Source organism: Octopus bimaculoides, chromosome 10 (assembly GCF_001194135.2).
Source record: "Octopus bimaculoides isolate UCB-OBI-ISO-001 chromosome 10, ASM119413v2, whole genome shotgun sequence".
NCBI lineage: Eukaryota > Metazoa > Mollusca > Cephalopoda > Octopoda > Octopodidae > Octopus > Octopus bimaculoides.
This window is the reverse complement of record NC_068990.1, coordinates 30416313-30438272: the sequence shown is the minus strand read 5'-3', so window position 1 is coordinate 30438272 and position 21960 is coordinate 30416313. Positions and strand designations below refer to the sequence as shown.

The following is a 21960-nucleotide window of genomic DNA, read 5'->3' as shown; positions in this document are numbered from 1 at the left end:
GGGGAGTTACTTCATTACATTACATCCAGTGTGCTCAACAGGTACTTATTTTATCAACCCCCACCCAACGGTAGCATTTTTTAAACTCTCAATGTAAAGACGAGTGAAATGCTGCCAATTATTTTGTCCAGCTAACAATTCTGCCAGCTTGCTGCTTTTAATAATGATAACATTATTGACAACACCATCCATATTAGCAACTACAATAACTTAACATTGGCTTCTGGTTCAGAACTAGACATAACACCACCATCATTACACAAACAGCCATCCTGATACTTATAGAAATTTCACAAGCAGATCATCATGGCTAATACCATTAGGCCCTTATAGATTAGCCTCAGCTGAGCCATAGGATACCCGTGGGGGTGCTGGTTATTTGGTGATGGAAAACATGTATGGTAAGCAACTAGAACATGAAAGGAAAAGACAAACAGAAGAGGATGAAGAACAGAAGATAGAGGAAGGGTAAAGAGGGACAGAAAGAGGGTTCTTAGTATTATCATTTTGCCAAAGTAAACTTCCACAAAATACAATGGAAGCCAAGAAACTGCTTCTTCAATCCATTCACTCAGGCTTTGCCTCTTGGCAAAGAAGTAAACTCTTTCAATTTATACTTGATTGAATTTTCAGATTAAACTTCATATTTTATCTTTTACTTATTCCAGTCATTGGATGGTGGCCATGCTGGGGCACTGGCTCAAAGGGTTTAGCTGAACAAAATGACCTCAGGACTTAGTTTTTAAGTCTGGTCCTAATTCTACCAGTCTCTTTTGCCAAATTACAAGGATGTAAACAAACCAACACTGGTTGTCAAGCAGTGGGGGGAACAAACACAAAGGCACACAGAGACAGACAGACATATATATGCCCAATGTCAAGTGAATAAAAAAGGAATGTACATGAAACCAGATGGTTACAAAGCAAGCTTCTTAAAAAGAGCCAAGCCTGTACCATTATCCAGCATGGTTTCTTTTTTTTCTTTTTTCTTTTTTTTTTTTGAACTTTATTATGAGGACTCATACAGGATATTATGCTTTGAAACAATGCATTCCAGATATGATCTGAAAAAGCAGCATTCCTCAGCTGCTAACTAAAACATGACTAAATTATGTACCCCTAGAGAATTATTGGTATTATATTTTACCAATTGCCTAGAAGAAATATGAGTCACTAAATCAACAGCAACAGCAGTTGAACTCAGAACCATAAAGTTCTACCAAAATAAAATATGATGAATTTCAGTTTTTATAAGACAAAAAAAAAAAAAGGTATCAAACATATCCAGTTCCAATCTTTACTGCAACACTAAACATTGCAATAATTTAGTGAAAAAAATGGATTTTGAAGATGTAATTGTCCAGTTTCCATGTGGCACCATAGAACTAAGATACCACCAAGAGGAGACAAATGAGACACTTAACATTAAAAACTAAATCCAAATCAAGACCAAAGACATAAAAATATTGCTTGTTAGTATTTAAGAGTAGACAGTATGAAGATAGAATCTAGATAACTTGGGATCGAGGGGTTAAATCAGTTAGGGTATGAAGAAGATGGCTTGGGTAGGAGTAGTGATTTTTGATGAGCTCATTACAAAAAGGACACAAAGTACCCAGAAATAGGAGATAAATTATTTTCCCATTAATCATAAAAACATTACCAATTTAGTTTTAATTATTAGCAAGAGGTTGATGGAATTCACCTCTGACATTTCTGATTGGTTAAATCATCGTAGCTGATGTTCAGTTCGGTGCTATTGTGGGTCAATATCTGTAGGGAAAATATAAGAAAAGAAGGAATTTCAGGGGGTCGCAGTACTAAAGAAGAATTCTTGGCAATAGCAATTAGTGTGGGATTATGTAGCATCTGGGAGGTCAGACACAATAGGGAGAAGAGAAACAAGTACACAGAGTCAGGTATCTTTAGGTAGAGATATTAATGCAGAGGGGGAGACGTGATTATGATGAGATATGATAGAGATCACATGCGAGTTAATGGCTGTAGTGTTTTGATGAGACTTTGCCCATCAGCCATATGGCCATTTGTGTGTTGAACCTGCTGCAACTTCCCAGAGATGTTAGAGGCCCTCCATTATAAGTCTTTCTTGAGCTTCACCAGGAATTAACAATGGATCAAGCCTAAAATGCTTTCAAATGCCAAATAGGAAACCTGGTCTTTAGAATGCCATCTTTTTTTTGGAAGTGATATAGATGTATGGAGACTAAGGTCTTATGGAAATTTGATGACAAAGCAGATAATATTTTAGACTATTCGCTCTTTGGACATGATTTCAAAGCTGGAGCTGGTATTTTGGGGGTACAACGCTTTATTCTTCATTGTTGACCAAAATGCTGAGAAAAGACACAAGATCATCTGAGAGTGTTGTCTATCCTACCCAGGACAAGATTTATCCACTTCAAAACAGAGATAAGCACTGACCCTTAAGTGTTTTTTTTTTTACATATAAGGACAAAGAGAGAATTATATATTCATCTTTGTCAAGAATTAGTTAAATACTGCAGGTTTGTTATGTGTTCCATACCAAATGAAAAACATCACATACAGCTGTCTTCTTTGTGGATTACATAGCCATGTTTGTCAAGTGGACAGACTGCTTCTACAAAGTAGCCAGAATAAATTTTACTTGGATCACTCATTATGAATTGGTGAGAAAACTGAGATGGAAAAAAAATAGATCTAAGATAGCAAAAAGATGGTACTGAAAGAAAGAAGCACCAGCAGAATAATGCATAGAGTTTACAAAGACAAAGAAAGACCAAGGATGATAAGTAAATAAATAATTAGAGTAGATTCATCATTAAACTTCCAATATATTTCTATTCTGTGAGCCAGAGTAGTATTCACTTTTCTCATTTAATGAAATACAATCAAAGTGACTGAGGTATTTTTTTGAAATGTGGCAATCCCAAAGAATATTTATGGTATGTTGTAATTCTATTTCAATGCATTAAAACCATTTACATATATGGTGTGTGACCTTCTTTAGAATGCACTACTGGATGGAAGGAATCAGAGGACCAATTGTTCATTATCAAGAAGAAGAAAAAAATGTGGTGCATTTATTTATTTAGACTAAGTAGAAGACTAAGGAACCATTACTTAGTCTGTGAAAAAGTTAAATGATGGAAGTGTTTTCAACGAAAGATGATAAAAACTGTCAAAGATAAAATTACAAGTTGGAATAAGAAATGGCAAAGATAAAATTAGTTTTTAATTATTGAAATTGTCATTCTATATTTTTTCAATAATTGCTGTATCACGTGAAGGCCATGTGCTCTTCCTTGCTCAAGCCGAATGTTAAACTGTAGCATTATTCATTGAATAAAGTTAATAGTATACAGATTCCTTATGATTTCTTTATAACAGTTCATTCATCAAATTAAACAAGAACAGGGCTATGGCCCTACATGAGTCTACACAATTCCTTCACAATCTGTGGCAGCCTCTTTGGAATTCAAACACTTGTTACATATCATCATTTAATGTCCATCTTCCATGGCGGTATAGGTTAGATGATTTGACAGGATCTGACTTGCCTGAGAATGGCATTGGTCACCAATGTCAGCTTTGGCATGCTTTCGAACAAATGGAAGCCCTTCCTCATACATTTGAAAATTTTCTTGCCAGTATTTCTGACCTTGATGGCTTACACATTCCCATAAACTTCGATAATTACAAGGACACAATAAACTGCCTAAAGGATAGCTATATGAAACCAGAGATGACATAAATTTGTATCTTAAAAACAATAGCTAAGAGAACCTCCAAATTAATGTCTTCGAGCCTTAAAACTCATAGCTAAGGAATATAACTCCCATGTAGTGTTGTTTGAAACGTATATGAAAGATTCAAAATGGATGCTGTTAGTTCTGAATAACTAGTGGCACTCTGTTGGTTAAGATGACGAGGGTTCCAGTTGATCTGATCAACAGAACAGCCTACTCACAAAATTGACGAGCAAGTGGCTGAGCACTCCACAGACATGTGGCCCCACTTTATTGTTCTCAGGGAGATTCAGCAGGACACAGAATGTGACAGGGCCGTCCCTTTGAATTACATGTACAACTCATTTTTGCCGGCTGAGTGGCCTGAAGTGCCTTGCTCTATCACTTCTTGGATGATTTACTTGAATAAGGACACAACGCACTGCTGGGTATCAAACCCACAACTTTACAATCACAAGACAAATGCCCAAACCACTTACTCATGCAGCTTCACTTAAACGATATAAAGATTCAAACTACTTGAAAATGAAACATTGGACATGAAAACTGCTATGTCACAAGTCAGAGAATTAGACTTAGCTCTATTGGATGTTAGCATTTATTATCAGGATATCCTAGTAAGGTTTACTACGGTTACGAAAAAGGACATGGAACAAAAAGCTAATTTATCTGTTGCTTTTCAGAATTGTTTTTTTTATTTTCATTTATTTTTTGTGAAGAGTATAAAGATGATTGTTGAAAATGTCCAGGAACAGACGTGTCACAAGTGGAAGAAGAAATGATTTCTTGTTTCCTAAATGTGAAATTCATGTAATAAACCTACAGGATGCCATTATAAAAAATGGCAATAAACCAATCTCCAATACCAACTTTAGGTTATTTTCAGCTTTATTGGAATATCATTTGTTCTGTGCACTCATTAACATTGTAATTAACAATCAATTAACAATCAATTAATACAAATTTTAGTTGACAATGACTGTACTGATAACTTTATCACAGTTGGTATTTCTGTGCAGAATTGGTGAAATGTATGTATTAACTACCATTGGCAATCAAAGACTATCCTCAAATTACTATCCACATCTTGGAACAATTGCATCAGTATATAAGACCTCTTTTTTACCATTTAGTCTTACAGACATTGGAGTAGGCTTTCAACAAGTGATTGGTTAAATTACCTCACAGAATAATCTTGAATCTACCTGCTCATCATATATAGATGACATCTGTATGTGCTAACTTCACAGAAGATGAAGAAATAAATCTTCAGGCATTTCTGTCATGTCCAAGATCTTGTTACTTGTCTTTCTAGTAAAAATGAGTTTATGGTAAAACACACATCAATTTTCTTGGTTATGGCATTAAAAATACTTGCTCCAGATTAGTTGTTGCTTCTTAAATACCTTAAAGTTTCCTCTACAAAAAAGGAAATGGACGATATTCATTAAGGTGTTAGTTTATTACAGCAAATGGGTAGCACATTTTTCTAATTAAACAAAATCCTTAATAGTCCAACTTCTTCCAATGTCTGAAAAGCAGTTACTGCTTTCAAAAAATATCAAAAACTGACATCAAAATGTCTGCCTCTGTGTTACTCACAACTGCATCTCATTTACAGCTGTGACTGATGCGTAAGACACAAGCTGCACCTTGTCCAAAAGTGAATGGCTTTATCCTATTGAAGAAGGAGTTGAGTATTAACGGAAATGAAGACATTACTTTCTAGGTAGACATTTTGTCCTCATTAAATTCCAAGAAAGTGTCTGGTTTTTTTTTTTTTTTTTTTTTGATAAGTCTTATGACAAAATAGTACAGATGGCAAATGAGATTTCCTCTGTATAATTTTGATATTTTCTACTGACTTAAAAAAGAGGAAATATATGCAAATTCCATAATTCAGATCTGCTGCTCTGCTCAACCAGATTTTTTTTCAATAGATTCACAATAATTGTTATCTTGTAAGTGTAAATAGATTACTGCCATTCCTGAATATAAAAAATCTTTTGTTTTCCACAAAGAATGTTCATAACTGATAGTGTTCCAAATCCCAATCTAAATCTTATAATCCTACACATTTTATATAAGGTACTCAGGTTATGGAATTGGACTTTTTTGGCAACCAGACAGTATTTTGAAACACATACCTTCTAGTGGCAGTTGACAGATACTCATGTTACCTTTTTGCATTTTATTGCAATTCCCAAATTGTTGTTAATTAAAACATATTGAAACAGAAGCAGCAAACAGCTTGCTAGGTCAAAATACAAGGTTGACATGTTAAGTAATATTGTGAAATAAACTTTTCAATCAATTTAAATACATTCTGGACATAATTAACCTGTAAAAAAAAAAAAAAAAAAGCCCATTTTCACCAGGATGCATCAAAGAGAAAAACTCTCGTTTTCGGTCTTTTTACAGATCAAACAGGTCTCAAAAGATATTTAAATCGATTGAAAAGTTTATTTCACAAATGCTGCTTCACATGCCAACCAGATGTGTGTGTGTGTGTGTTTATATATATATATATTAATTTACATGTGTAAATATTGAAGTTGGTACTGAGAATGAAGTGTATAATCAAGTAATGAGACATATAATGAACTGTAACTGCTGTAAACAGCGGATATACTTTGGTTGAGATTATGAAAATTATGTGAACAACCGAAACGACCAAATTGATAGATTAGTTTAACTAATGGTAACAGTGCAACAACAATTTTTCAGTCTGATGATTGCTTCACTACTTAGCTTCAATTCCTTGTTTCCTGCTAAAAACACAAACAAACTCTTCAAGCTATGTATGAACTGAATTAACCCCACCTCCTAGCCTGCCCTTTTCAGTTTAACTTCATCCCTACAAGTATTACATACAGTTAAGAATATTAAGGAAGAGAAAAACAATGCAAAATTACAATTTGTGCCACCTGTATAACTGAACTACACCTGAAAGTATTAAATGATTATTGTAAATTGGTCAGATCAAACAAAGTTCTTTTCAGCAGAGAAATTAACTCTTGTCAACTATTGTAGGTCTGAGAAGAAATTCTCATCAAATTAAGACATTTATTTAGAAGCATCATGTAACCATGAAATGAAAATGCAAAACACAAATTTTTATAAAACCATTTTGTTATATTTAGAGTATTTGTTAGATGTTGAGAGAATAGGTTATTTGGTAGATATGGAGAAAACCACTGAGATATTGAATGAACAAACCAAATCCTGCAAGAACTAAGCTACTGTAAAAATATATATTAGGGACCAAAATACACTGCAAAAACAAAAGACAAAGGTTCTACATGTATATGGGAAAGGGGAGATTACACACACTCTCTCTCTCTTTAATAATTGACGGATCACACTATGAGCAAATGCTCTCTCTCTCTTGCATTTCAACTCAACATACAACTGTAGCATCAATCATTGAATAAATACATTAGTACACAGATCTGTTATTGTTTTTGTAGTTGAGGAGGGGGCGAGTCTAGCAAGAAATGTCATATCTTGCAAGAATTTTCAAAAAGAAAACATTTTCCTCAGGTGTGTAAATCATATTATAAACCAAACGGGGTCTCGTTATAAACTAGGTCCTGATACAATCTCCAATACATTATTTTCTTTAACTTTTACATTTTCAGTCTCATTGGAACACCCATTGTGTTTTCAACACTCATTGTGATTAACAATCAATCAATGAAATCTTTAGTCAACAGTGGAGGCACTGACAGTTTTAGCAGAATGTTTTACTCATTAAACCAGTCAGAAGCAGAGTTCGGAATATGAGAAGCTGGCATCTAATAGGCTGAAAATGTACCAACATCTGCCACTGCCTGTTCCTACAGTCTCAGGCCGGATGTTATCCTTGGACAGAATTTCATGGTCTCAATATTCTTCGGTGCATGTCAAATTAGGCTTGCCTCAAGATTCCACCCTATCCACCATGTTACACCATTTATTTAACCCCAAATGCAGAACCGATTGCTTTGCCTCCTTGAAGATATTCTATAGACATTTGCAAATTCATAAAAAGTAAACAATACAATCAAAGAAGACAATACAAAACCAAGAAATTCATTGTGGAGAGATCAGATTGTCTTAAGGAACTCAGAAAAATTACAATCAATGCCTTGTTATTTATTGATTTCTCAACCAATAACATCATTTGTACTCCAAGGTTTTCCCAGTGCAAATTGTTGATAATATCCCAATCACATGGTTCCAGATTCAATCCCACAGTATGGCACCTTGGGACAACCAAAGCTTTACAATTGAATTTGGCAAAGAGAAATTGAAAGAAGCCCATCGTCACACCACTGCTTGGCAACAGGTGTTGTGCTTACATCCTTGTGACTTAGTAGTTCACCAAAAAAGACCAACAGAATAAGTACCAAGTTTCACAAAAAATAAGTCCTGGGGTCGATTTGTTTAACTAAAATTCTTCAAGGCGGTGCCCCAGCATGGCCACAGTCTGGCGCCTAAAGCAAGTGAAAGAAGTTTGTTTTTATAACTGTTCTTGACTTTCTCCGTCACTGATGAGTTAATGATTAACAGATCCATTTACTAAAGATTCTATTCAACCAATGGCACTACTACAAACCGCAAAGTAATGGAGAGAGCTTATCAAATGATACACCAGGTATTCAAAGAATGTAGCATCACAACCACACATGCTTGTGTGGTTGCAGGTGTAAGTGCATTCAGTCATCCCTAATGTATACCAGGTTTTTGATAATTTGTAATAGTTATTTTTAAATAAACACTTGGCAGTGAAAAAGAAGACAAAATGCATACACCACACATTTTATGAGTCTGAAATTGTATACAAGAGCTATAGGAACCTATTAATTCTTCCATACAATGACAATGGTTTATTGGTTTTCTGATGAAGGTATAATAGCACTCGAAACTAGTCAGATTGATCCTTTTTTCTGTCCACAGAGAGATGAAATCCACGGTGTGGTCATTTTGTTTACTTATCACATTGGGGTTAAGTTGTATGTTTATTAAAAACAAGTACATACACACAACACCATCACACACAAACAGGGCAGAGACAGAGAAAATAGAGATAGAGATAGAGAGGGAAGAGGAGAGAAAGAGAGAGAGATCCTAAATATTACAAAATGCAAGCTCAATATTTTTTGAAGTTTTTATTTGTAAAATGTCACAGCAACGAAGAGAGAAACAAGAGGTAGGTCATGCAGAAACACTGTGATGGCTCTATATAAACGACTAGATTAGGGGAGGACTTAGTGACTACGCAGGACTGGATTGAGCACCTACCAGAATGTTGAAGTTTACGCGAACAACAAGAAGATGGGTTGTAACCCAGAAGCAGAACAGCAGCAATCCCATCAACAGTCTACTGACCAGTAACCAGATGCACATACCTGGAAGATCCAGGTAAACTATTGGCTGCAATGAAACAGTTCGCAAAGGCAAATGACCAAAGCTAACATAGACACCAGCACACACACAAACAACAAGGCATTTTTTATTTATTTATTTAATTTTTCAGCCACATAAAAGAAACATTAATGAATGATATTAGTGTAATGAAATAACATCACAATATTTGATGGTAGATTATTAAAGATCAAGCCAAGATAAATTGATAAACACTCTAATCTTTATCCATTTATCTGTCCAAAGTATTTTCATAAGTTTGTCTTAAATGTCCATGTTTGTTTTCAGACTTTCAGTTGGCCCTGGTTTCAAATGTTTTGAGTAATATAAAGATTTCCTTTCATAAGTCCCAAGTTACTCTGGTAGTTGAAATAAATTGAAAATGTGCATCATATATAATAAATGGATGTCAGGGAAATATGTCCTGCGCATCAGATGTGATACACAGGAGAAGCAAAGGGTTTGACAAGATGAACAAACATTTAGACCGGAATTGTATGACCACAAAACCCTCGCCTGCAGAAAGGTCAATGAAAACAGGAAAAGAACCCAATAAAACTTCTGATGGATTTAACTGGGTAGGTCATGGATGGAAGATTGCCAAGTATAGTGACTCACTATATCAATATAATCATCATCATTCAACGTCTGCTTTCCATGGGTTGGACGGTTTGACTGAGGACTGGCAAGCCAGAAGGCTGTACCAGGCTCCAATCAGATCTGGCAAGGTTTCTACAGTTGGATGCCATACTAGTAAACCCAGAGAACTGTAACCATTGTAAGTATTATTGTATTATTGATTTCGTTCTACCATATTCTTGGTAATTAAATCAGTTAATTACATTAATCATTTCTATATGGTAGACAAACTTTCACAAAAGTCAAACATATGAGAGAATTTGTTTTATTTTATTTACTAGGTTGAATCTGAAGGAAGGTGTTGTGCTCATGGCCTTTGCAGTCCCTCTAAAGCCAGTGTGATTGATGCCATTAACATTCCTCTAGTAATATTATTCCTCTTGTAAGATGTTGAGCTGGCGGAAACATTAGCACGCCGGGAAAAATGCTTGGCAGTATTTTGTCTGTCTTTACATTCTGAGTTCAAATTCCGCCAAGGTTGACTTTGCTTTCATTCTTTTAGGGTCAATAAATTAAGTACCAGTTGCGTACTGGGGTTGATCTTATCGATTGGACCCTCCCCAAAAATTTCGGGCCTTGTGCCTAAAGTAGAAAAGAATATTATTCCCCTTGAACCTTTGTAAGTCAACATCAGACATGAATTAGGAGGAAGCTCAGAGGATTGGTGTTCTGGGAAGAAAAGACAGGGTAGAGTGATTAATGAGGGGTTAAACATGATATGATCAGAAAGACAAGAGGGTCAGGAATGTCTGAGTTTGGTAGCATGAGAGCAACCAACTCTGAGGAGCAGAGGCTGTAACAACAGAAAGAGGAGACAGTTTGAAGCAATAATAATAAAAGATGGAGTAAACACTTGCCTAAATCTTGTATATTATCTTTATAGCTTTTACTTGCTTCAGTCATTAGCGGCCATGCTGGGGCACTGCCTTAAAGAGCATTTAGTTAAATCAACCTCAGAGCTTATTTTTTAAGCCTGGTATTTATTTTTTTGGTCTCCTTTGCCAAACCACTAAATTACATATATACACACCAACACTAGTTGTCAAATGACAAACATGAACACAAAGACATACATATGATAGGCTTTCAGTTTCCATGTATCAATTCCACTCACCAGGCTTTGGTCGGCCCAAGGCTATAGTAGAAGACACTTGCCCAGAACCATGCAGTTGAGAAGCAAACATCTATGACCACACAACCATGCCTGAGCCTATATCATAAGTAATTATTTCATCAACCATAATGGTGACACAAAAAGTAAACAGCATGAACACAAGACATTTCCTACCTGTGGTCTGTGCCAATTCAAAGTGTAAATGCAATCAAAAACATTTACACAAACCAACACTTAATGATTGAACGTCCTGTTTTAAACTAAATACGTTCTCCTGAATTGAAACTGTGCTTTTATTTCCATCTCATATATAAGCTATGTACCATATACACCTTAGATATATAACCCAAAACTACAAAGCTATCTTTATAGTGGCTTCTGAGAAGAATATTTTCACTGCACACTGTCTGTAGCCCTTTAGTAGTCATTCAAATACAACAAGTCAGTCAGTCGTGTCATTAGTCGACAATGAAACGCATCATTCAAAATTAAAAGCTTGGATGGATTAATGCCAGAAATGAAGTTTATAAAACTTAATAAAATAATAATGGTTTTCTAACAAAGGTACATGAGAAAATCTGGGGAAAGGGTTCTATCAAATAATTAAACCAGCCCCAGAATTGACTAATCTGGTTTTATTGATCCCTGAAAGGATGAAAAGCAATATCAATAAAAACAACAAAAATTAAGGGTTTCTTACATATAATTACTAACTTTGCTGCAGAGTGAGAAATATTTGTGGACAAGGGTTGGGAGCCAGTTGAGTTGAAGCCTGTATTTGTCTACACTTATTTGATCAACACAGGAATGATGAAAGCAAAGAAGGCTCAACAGAATCTGAGCTGAGAAGGAAACGAGACAAAACTAAATACAGTGACACTTTATAATTCTTGCCACATCATTACTACAACAATAACAAGAACAACATCGCTACTTTATCAATAACAAGCATTTAGTTGAGGACCTTATAATTCTTATTACATTAGGGCCTTCATTTTGAACCCTGAAATATGACAACACTGCTGCATCAGCTCTCTGCAACAAGCTCTACTCAAAAGATATCTAAGATGGCTTGGCCATACACTCCATCAGCCTCTGGGGGAATTTGTTTGCAAGATGGCCAACCCAGCTCCCTTCCTAGGCTGATGCAAACAAGCTGGAGGACAACTGAAGATGTGGTTGGTAACAGTAAAGGTTGTCAGGGATGGACAATTAGGCCCCATAACTATAGTCTTCATCAGTGGAACTGGGAGTAGGCATCCATTACAGTCTCAACTGTGGCTGGCCATCAGATGTGGTCAGCATTCATGAAGGATGTGGTGAACTCGGTTGGAGCCAGCAGAATCCACCCCAAGTGAATGCCACCGCGAGTAGATGTGGTACATTAGTGCCTTTACCATTACAAGAACAAGATTTCTTGCTACAATATAACAACAACCATGTCTAATATTGGTTCCATATTTTGGTGGGAAAGGCTAGAGTTGATTTAATTCACCAAAATATTTTGCCTGATGTTTTATCAACCTTGGAAAGTAAACAAGTGAACAACAGCAAGATCTGAATGCAGAATATAAAGGGATGCAGCTAAATACTTGCAACACATATTTGTCCAATGACCAATTCTGACATTTACAGGAATATTTAATAATCCAGTATTTGTAACAAATGTTATTTTAATTATCAAAACTAAGAGTTAATGATTTTTCCTTCTATTGCAGCAACACATTTTCTTTTAGACAACCGCATTAACAGCTTTCATCAAGAGCATGGTGCCTCAGAGAGAGAAGATAAGTTATTGTTAGTGTTACAAATATCTAATAGATGCTATAAAACAGATGATTCTAAATTTAAAATTACCAATACTAACTTTTAAATTATAATTATATTTGCTGTTGTTTTAGATTCTGTGACACCAATTGGATAGCCTATCCCAGACATTTACTGCGGGACACTACTTGATACAGCAGTAAATAATTAACCAGCCAATTCAGAAGAATGACTACTAGTTTTAAAATGAGTCACATACATGACACCATACTCCCTTTCTCGTATATACACACAGACACGTAGCCACTTATACACGCATGGCAATCCAATAGTTCTGGCTATGAAAAATTTCATTCGTTTGTGTTAATGACACCACTTGGAACCACTTCACATTAGTCGTTAACTCCTTTAGGGAAAGCATGAACATCACAGCACATGCTTCCCTACAGCTATGAGGCTTCATTCTTAAAATATTCAGGGTGTGTGTTTTTAGGTGGAGAAGAGGTAATGACATAATGCTTAAAATCAAATAAAACAAAAATGTAGAATTTCTAGCAAAGACATGAAGTTACCCAGATTTGGAGCAGCTAAACATATTGACCGAGTACTTCACTTGTACTTTATTTTCATGACTAGGAAAGGATGAAAGACAAAAACCAACTCTGCTAAGAGATTAGAATTAGAGTATTAGAAGACCTAACTAAAAAGCAAGATATTTTATTCAATTCCCAACCAATTATGTCAATCTACCCTCATTCACATGAACTTTTGGTTACCATATTTCTGTTGGAATTCATTTTGAAAATAATGTAAAATTTAGTAAAATAACTTGGTCATTATTAAACTGCTGTTTGGAACATAAAATATAATTCTAGTAGTTTTAATTTATATAGTGTTTAAAAAACAGGAAGTCAGTATCATGGAACATGGACAGGTTGGTATCAAAAGAGTTAAACACATCACACTAGTTGGAAACACCATTGCTTTTAAATGGAGAACAGCAGATACTGAGAAACAAAAACAATTTGTATAATTAGAGCAAAGAGTAAATGTGGAGGGGAAAGAGAGAAGACAATGTGAGACGGAGTTTCATTCTACAGTAAACAAATAACTTATGTCACCAACACGTAATGGGAACAACTGACATGGCAAATAGAAAATACCCACCATTTTTGCTAAAACAGTCAGGTCCAGACTATCAATGAACACACACACACACACACACACACGTCTGTGTGTGGGTGTGTGTGTGAAAGATGGAGAGGAAGAGCATCTAGGCGTAAAAATCTTGCTTCAATTACCTCCTGTCTAGGCTATGTTAGCTAGGAAAAACACACATTAAACAAAACTATATAAACACACACACACACACACACACACGCATATATGTATTACATAGTGTATTTAATGGCATAAAAGACGCATGGTCAATTAGACGCACCCCAATTTCAGCAGCACATATTCAGGAACAAAATCTTTAAAGCATTAAAGTATGTAATATTTAAAGTAACTTTACATTTGGGTCTCGGGGCAATATTTTTTTAAATAAGGTTTTGAGTGGAAATGTGCACATTATATGCCATCAAATACAGGATAAATAAATCTGTGGATACACACACACACACACACACGTATGCTGATGCCATGTAAAAAGCTCCCATGCTGGTGTCACCTGAAAAGCACCCATGCTGGCATCATGTAAGAAGCATCTGGGTTGGTGCCACATATAGAGTATCCATGCTGGTGCCACATAGAAAGCACCCAGTCCACTCTATAAAGTGGTTGGCATTAGGAAGGGCATCCAGCTGTAGAAACTGTGCCAAAACAGATAATTGGAGCCTGGTGCAGCTCTCCAGCCTTGCCAGCTCCTGTCAAACCATCCAACCCATGCCAGCATGGAAAATGGACGTTAAATGGTGTGTATGTGTGTATGTGCACGTGTATCATCATCATTTAGCATTCGTTGTCCATGCTGGCATGGGTTGGACAGTTTGACCAGGACTGGCAAGCTGGAGCACTGCACCAGAGTCCAGTCTGATTTGGCATGGGTTCTACAGCTGGATGCCCTTCCTAACGCCAACCACTCCAAGAATGTGATGGGTGCTTTTACATGCCACCAGCACGGGTGCCATTTACATGACACTGGTATTTGCCACAACTGCAATTTCAGTGTGTGTGTGTGTGTGTGTGTGTGTGCGTGCGTGTGTGCGTGCGCGTGCGTGCGCGTACACATACATACATACACATGGACATATATCCGTACACACAACCCTACACAGATCTACATGGACAGTCAAAAATGATTTGAATCACTTGAAGAACCATACAGTCAAAGATACAGGTGAAGAATCATAGCACTTTTTGCTCTTGAGTGAAGAGAAATTCTGTAAGTGATGGCATCAAGAGTCAAGAGACTGCACTGAGAATGTCCTGCTGGTTCTGAAGAACACACAGTCACAAACTAGGAAACTCTAAATCTATAATTAACCAGAACCCTGGGCCCTGGCCAGAATGGGGCACCACCTTAGAGGGTTTAGTCAAACAAATCAACACCAGGATTTATGGTTTTTTTGTTTTTTTTTAGTTTGGTACTTATTCTATCAATTCTATCAGTCAATTCTATCAGTCTCTTTTGTTGAACTATTAGAATAGGACATAAACAAACCAACACCAGTTGTCAGATGGAGAGTGGGAGACAAACACATGCTATACACACAAAACAGACTCCCAAACAGTTTCTGTCTACCAAATTCACTTTGGTTGGCTCAGGGACTAAAGAAGAAGACACCTGCCTAAGGTGCCATGCAGTGGAACTGAACCCAAAACAAGGTTGCAAGTTTCTTAGCCACACAGCCATGCTGTGATGTAACAAATTTTGATAACATTAAATTATATAGGAGAAAACAATGAAAAACAAACAAACAATAAAAAGGGGAGAGAGAGTGAGAGAGAAACATAAAACTCTTTGCAACAACAAAAAAAAAAGCTGAAAATTTATTAGTTCTAATCTGAAAGTGTAAAAACAGCTGACCAAAGTGAATTTGACATAAGACGGCTGTGTGTAATTAGAACACCAGGGATAGGGTGGAATTAGAAGTGATTAAAACAGATTATGGGGGAAATGAGAAGAGATAAGGAATCTATGGAAAGGAAATACCACTTTCAAGGAAACAATTATCTTCCCCTTGTTTTTAGGGGTCTAATGAGAAACCTGGTAAATTTCATGAATAAAGGACATGGTATATTTCACTGAGTGAAGTCTGTCATCCAGTCTGATTTAGCATTGTTTCAACAGCTGGATGCCCTTCCTAACACCAATGACTCCAAGAGTGCAATGGGTGCTTTTATGTGCCACCGGTACTGGTGCCATTTGCGTGAAACCAGTATCTGCCATGACTGCAATTTTACTTAGTTTGATGGGTCTTCTCAAGCATGACATAATGCCAAAGGTCTTGGTCATTGCCTCCATGAAGCCCAACACTTGAAAGGAGCTTTTCATGCACCACCAGCATCAGTCGCTTTACCCCCATGAAGTCCAATGCTTGAAAGGTGCTTTTTACGTGCCACCAGCACAGATGCAAGTTATGTGACACCAGCATCAATACAGTTTTATATTTAAGAGATGAGGAATTATTTACATTTGACAGATATTTGTCCTCATCTTGTTTGTTGTTAACACAACATTTTGGCCGATATACCCTCCAGCCTTCATCAGGTGTCTTGGGGAAATTTCGAACCTGGGTTCTCATTCCTAAGGTATCTTTTGATATTATTATTATGTTGTTATTTTTCTTCTTTCTTCAAATTTTCTTCCATTTCTCGCCAAGTGTTTTCCGTACACCATTATTATTATTATTATTATTATTATTCAGGTCACTGCCTGGAATTGAACTCAGAATCTTGGGGTTAGGAGCCCATGGGCATATGGCATAGTGGTCAAGAGCGAGTTCAATTTCAGGCAGTGACCTGAATAATAATGATAATAATAACATAGAAAAATACTTTAGGAATGAGAACCCAGGTTCGAAATTTCCCCCAAGACACCTGATGAAGGCTGGGGTGTATCTCAGCCAAAACATTGTGTTAACAACAAAGATGAGGACAAATATCCAACAAATGTAAATAATGTAAATAATGTACCAGCATCAATGTTTAAAAGACCCTATCGTATTTTTATAATTAAATATTATTAGAAATTGTATAAAAAATTCTTTAAACATTTTATGTTTTTTAGAAGTATAACCAATTTATCGGAGATAAATTTTAACAACAAAACCTGATATGGACCCCAAAGGCCATATGGGCTCCAGTTGAGGCTACCCAGTGTATGTGTCCCCTTGCTGGTTTAGAAGGGATCAAGTAGTTACACTTAGCCTCACACACTACATCTTACAAGCCAATAAAGGACTAGGTATGTTTGACCTACTAGAACTAGCAGTTTAATCTCTCTCAAATTACATTGTAGCAGCTTTAAACAGGAAGGCCTAAAACATTTATCATAGGTTTGCCCAGTGAGGTCTGACCGGGAGCTAAATAGCAACAAGTTTCTTCCAAACAACTCAGTCAGCTCCCATCTTGAAACTTGAGAATTGGGAGGACAGAGAGGTTTTAGGCAGTTTGAATTGTTACACATTAGCAAATGATGAAGACACACATACACTGAAAATGGAATCCAACTGGAAAACAACGATTAGAAGACATACAGCATCCATAGTCTTTTATTCCATATAATAAAATTGTTCTGGAGGAAGGGAATATGCTCCTGATCTTTGATTAGAGGTTGATAGAAGTTAGAAAACCAACATTTTATATGGTGAGAATTTACAAAAATACAAAAGATGAAGATGGGTGTGTAAACAACAAACAGATGTATTAGTTTAACGCTCAGGAAATGAGAAAGTCTTTTATGTTTCAAGCCTTTCGACAGAAAGGAACACGGAAGTAAACGAGAGAAAAATGTTTATATGGATTGTTGAATATTAATATATTTGGAGAAATGGCATGAGAGAGAGAGAGAGAGAGAGAGAAAGAGAGAGAGAGATAGAGAGAGTTAGGGTGGCTATTGTGAAATGATAAACACGAGTCAGGGAAGATTATGAGAACAAGAAAAAGTAATGTAATAAATAGGTTTAGATGGAGATAACACAGAGTTAGCAAAGTTCAGAGAAAGACAAGGCATAATAGTTGTATCAGTAAAAGAAAAGAAAAACAGCTTTTTAATGCATTCATATTGTGAAGGTGGAAATAGGTGTTTTTTAACCAAAAGTCAGTTCTGATCCAGTAGACCTGTGATTAAAGGCATTCTGGTCATAATGACTTTATCTTTCATTCAGATGCGATCATTTTGAGTAGTGGTTTCCAACCATTTCTTTTTTTTTTTCTACCTCTGGACCCCACTTGATTACTATTTAGCTCTGGTGGACCCCCAAAGCCATCTGATGTTTAAAAACCTGTTTTATAGATACTTCTTTCAAAATTCCTATTTTGATTTTCACGCATTAAAACCTAGCTGTTTCTTGCAATGAATACATCTAAAACAAAATTTTTTTCATGGACTCTTGATATACTACTGTGGGTCCCTAATTCAATATTTTGCTTGTGTGGAATCCCAAAAATCTTATATGGACCCCAGTTGAGAACCACTGAGGTGAACAATTTTGCTGTGTTTGTAATCTAATGAGAGTAATTAACATGTTGGGTACCCTACCCAGGTTTTCAGTTGTAAAGGATTAGAAAATATTTTGAACCTTTTTCCTGAAAAAAGAAAAGTCAACCATTTTTGATGCAACTTTGATTGGTTTTTAAACTACTTACATATAGTGTTCGAACTCTGTGATTCCGACTGGCACGTGGATCCAAGTAAGTTCGGAGTTTGTTAAGGTAGACATTAGGGGGATCTTTAGCATGTACTCTTTCCTAGAAAATAAGAAAAAGAAAATATTTTTAAAAAAAAAACAGTTTTAAGGAAAAAAAAAAACTGAAATGCACAAAAAGTCTTAAAAATTTTATTTAAACTGAAAATCACTCACACTATATCAGAAAACAACTTTTCAATCCACACACACACACACACACACACACACACACACACACACACACACACACACACCCATATATATACACACACGCATGTGTATAAATGAATATTAAAACACAATGGAAAATTTTGTTCAAACAAAGAGACCAATAGAAGCCAGGCTTAACAAAAAAGTACTGGAGTTGATTTGTTCAGCAAAAATTCTTCAAGAAGGTCTAAGATAAGTTATGGGGACATAAACAAACCAACACCAGTTACCAATTGGTGGTGGGTGATAAACACACAAACATACACATATATATATATATATACTATACCCACTCACAAGGTTTTGGTTGGCCCAAAGTTACAGTAGAAGACACTTGCCCAAAGTACCACACAATGGGACTGAACCCAGAACCATGTGATGGGAAGCAAGCTACTTACCACACAGCCACACCTGCACCTTATAAGACAAATTATATACACATATATATGTATACACACACACACACACACACATATATATATTGTTGACATAAGAATCTTATAAACTTTTGAGAGAACATGAAATAATCTTACAACACAGAGTACATAGCTTTGTGATGTACTTTAAGATCCAATATTAAAAAAAAAAAATATGTGTGTGTGTGTGTGTGTGTGTGTGTGCACTTAGTAAAAAAAAAGTCTAAAATCTAAGAAAACTCATGAGTCAGCAACAGTCGTCCCAGAGTGAGTATGACTAAGTTCAAATGTGAGGAGTGTAGAATTTAAAGTGAGGGCTTGCTCTCTGAGAGTGAAGAAGAGAGAAAAAAGGGTGGCAAAGAACTTGAAAGTTGAAAGGAAACTTCTGCAATCCCAGTGTCAATGATAAACATGGCTGACTCACAACATCACAGAAATTAGCAATGTGACAGTGAAGTTTTAGTGCAATAGAGTGTGGCCAGAAAAAAGTATCTTTAAATTGAGTTTGAACACGGTTCATAATAAGGAGGTAGATCAAAGATAACCTATAAAGATGTGGTCACAGCTGACCTGAGAACAACAAACTGTACACAGGAAACAACAAGAGTGAGAGAGACAGAAGATTGATGGACTGTGCATCTAGGCAACCCCTGCAATTATTAGGAGGGGGTTTATTATTATTTTACTTGTTTCATCATTTGACTACAGCCACGCTGGGGCACCATCTTGAGGAATTTTTAGTCATTTCCCTATCAATAGGTCATCCAATTTCTCTACACTTTCAAAGTGTGAAATTAAAATCCCTTGACAGAAAAGCAGGTCAGTAAGGGTTAGTGACAGGAAGAGCATCTGGCTGTAAGAAAAAGCCACAATAATAAGTATTTATGTAAACCATACTGGCAAGGAAAAACAGACAAAAATGAACAAATCATACAGACAATATACACAAACATATATATACACACGTAAAAAGTACCCACTATACTCTCAGAGTGGTTGACGCTAGGAAGGGCATCCAGCTGTAGAAATTTTGCCAAATCAGATTAGAGCCTTGTGCAGCCTTCTGGCTTGCCAGCCCTCAGTCAAACCATCCAACCCAAGCCAGCATGGAAAGCAGACATTAAACAATGACAATATACATATTATATATGGGTACACCCAGAAGGGAGAGAGAACATAAGCAATAAAGTTGTGCAGAATGATGGTAAACTCCAAGCACACTGTTTCTGGATGCACCCACTTCTTAACACCAACCACTTTACAGAGTGGACTGGGTGGATTTTATCACAGCAGCAACACTGGACAAGTTGTCTTAACCTGAGGAAAACTCCTTTAGTTGCTATTCAATTTAACAACAACCATCCTGTAGCAGACTATCACCCTTTCTCCTTTAGCATCCTCTTCCTATCACTCTGGTGAGGACTAGAAGAATGAGTGGATTGAAGAGAGAAAAGTACCAGAGTGATAGAGAATGAAGATATATATATCACACACCACATGCTAATATTGTGTATTTTTATGTGAAGGAAGTTGTTATTTCATCTCAGACAGGGATGGGGACCAACATTCCAAGTAGCAGGCGAGGTAATTGTTGAAAGATTTCTCTCAGCATGAAACTAATGGTAGCCTTGTTAACCCACAAATAAAGTGTGTGTGTGCATGTGTGGGGGCTGAAAGAGAGAGAGAGAGAGAGAGAGAAAGAGAGAATGGAGATGACAGACAGTGACATGGTGGTTGTTGGTGGACTTAGTAGAGTACATGTAACATGATAGGAGGAGATACAGAGATAGAAGAGGGAATATCAAAGAGAGAGAGAGAGAGTAATGGGGAACAGGGAGGATGATAGAGATCAAGAAATGAGCAAGGGAAGGAGGAGAAACATGAGAACATGGTGGTGGTAGTGATGGTGGATAGCAGTGAAAATGAGTAGTGGTTTTGGTCACAGTCAATAGGAGTGGAATGGCACCAAGATGTGCCAAACTTGGCACTGACACACTGCATAAAGATGAAGCCTTTGATGGTAACACCAAAGGAACCAACAAAAACAACAAAAAAAAAGGTGACAAGAGGTTTCTGTTTCACACACACACACACAGGAGTTAGAATTTGCAAAAGTACGCACAATCAATAGAGACCAACTTCTAAGAGGAAAGCATGCAGTGGTGGTGGTGGTGGTGGTGGTGGTGGTGGTGGTTCTTGAACTAGTATCAATATAGTATTTTTAAATACACTGGCTTTGGCTGAAGTACACTGCTGCTATCAATTTACCTGAACAGCAAGAGATGATATAGACCTACAGTTAAGATGTCAGCCTTGAACAGGTATCTCTTCTCACATAAGCACACAAGAGGCCATTTTTTTTGTTGGAGAATGGTAAAGTCACAGTATATTAACGGTGTTTAATTGTATTGAGACCAAAAGGTTGGTTTTGTTTAGCTCTAAGTCAATCCTGATTAAGCAGTCTTTTGATCAAAGGCGTTCCAGTCATGACCATCACATCATTTCATAGTCTTTAAGATGGTTTTGGTGTGATATGAGGGTAATGCAGCTGTTATATCTAGCAGGTTGATCAACCACATACAGGATCTTTATTAACCCTTTAGCATTCAGATTATTCTGTCAAATGTGATGCTTATTTATTCACATTGCTTTGAATTAATCATGGATTATCTCATAGCTCTGAGATTTCGAATGACATTGTAGGGTAGGTGCAAGAGGCCAAATCTAGCTGTTTCAAATATAGAACAGGTAGAACATTTTGACCAGATGTGGCCAGTTTAAATGCTAAAGGGTTCATCACA

The 21960-nt window shown here is 36.4% G+C and overlaps 1 protein-coding gene across 1 annotated transcript in view; it reads right to left on the bottom strand.

The window, feature by feature from the left end:
- The window catches only part of LOC106868205 (formin-like protein 2), a 152290-nt gene that overhangs the window by 53871 nt on the left and 76459 nt on the right, over window positions 1-21960 (bottom strand). Inside the window, exon 3 of the mRNA XM_052971305.1 lies at window positions 18493-18594. Within this exon, the coding sequence (XP_052827265.1) occupies window positions 18493-18594 (102 nt within the window). The remainder of the gene's footprint in view (window positions 1-18492; window positions 18595-21960) is intronic.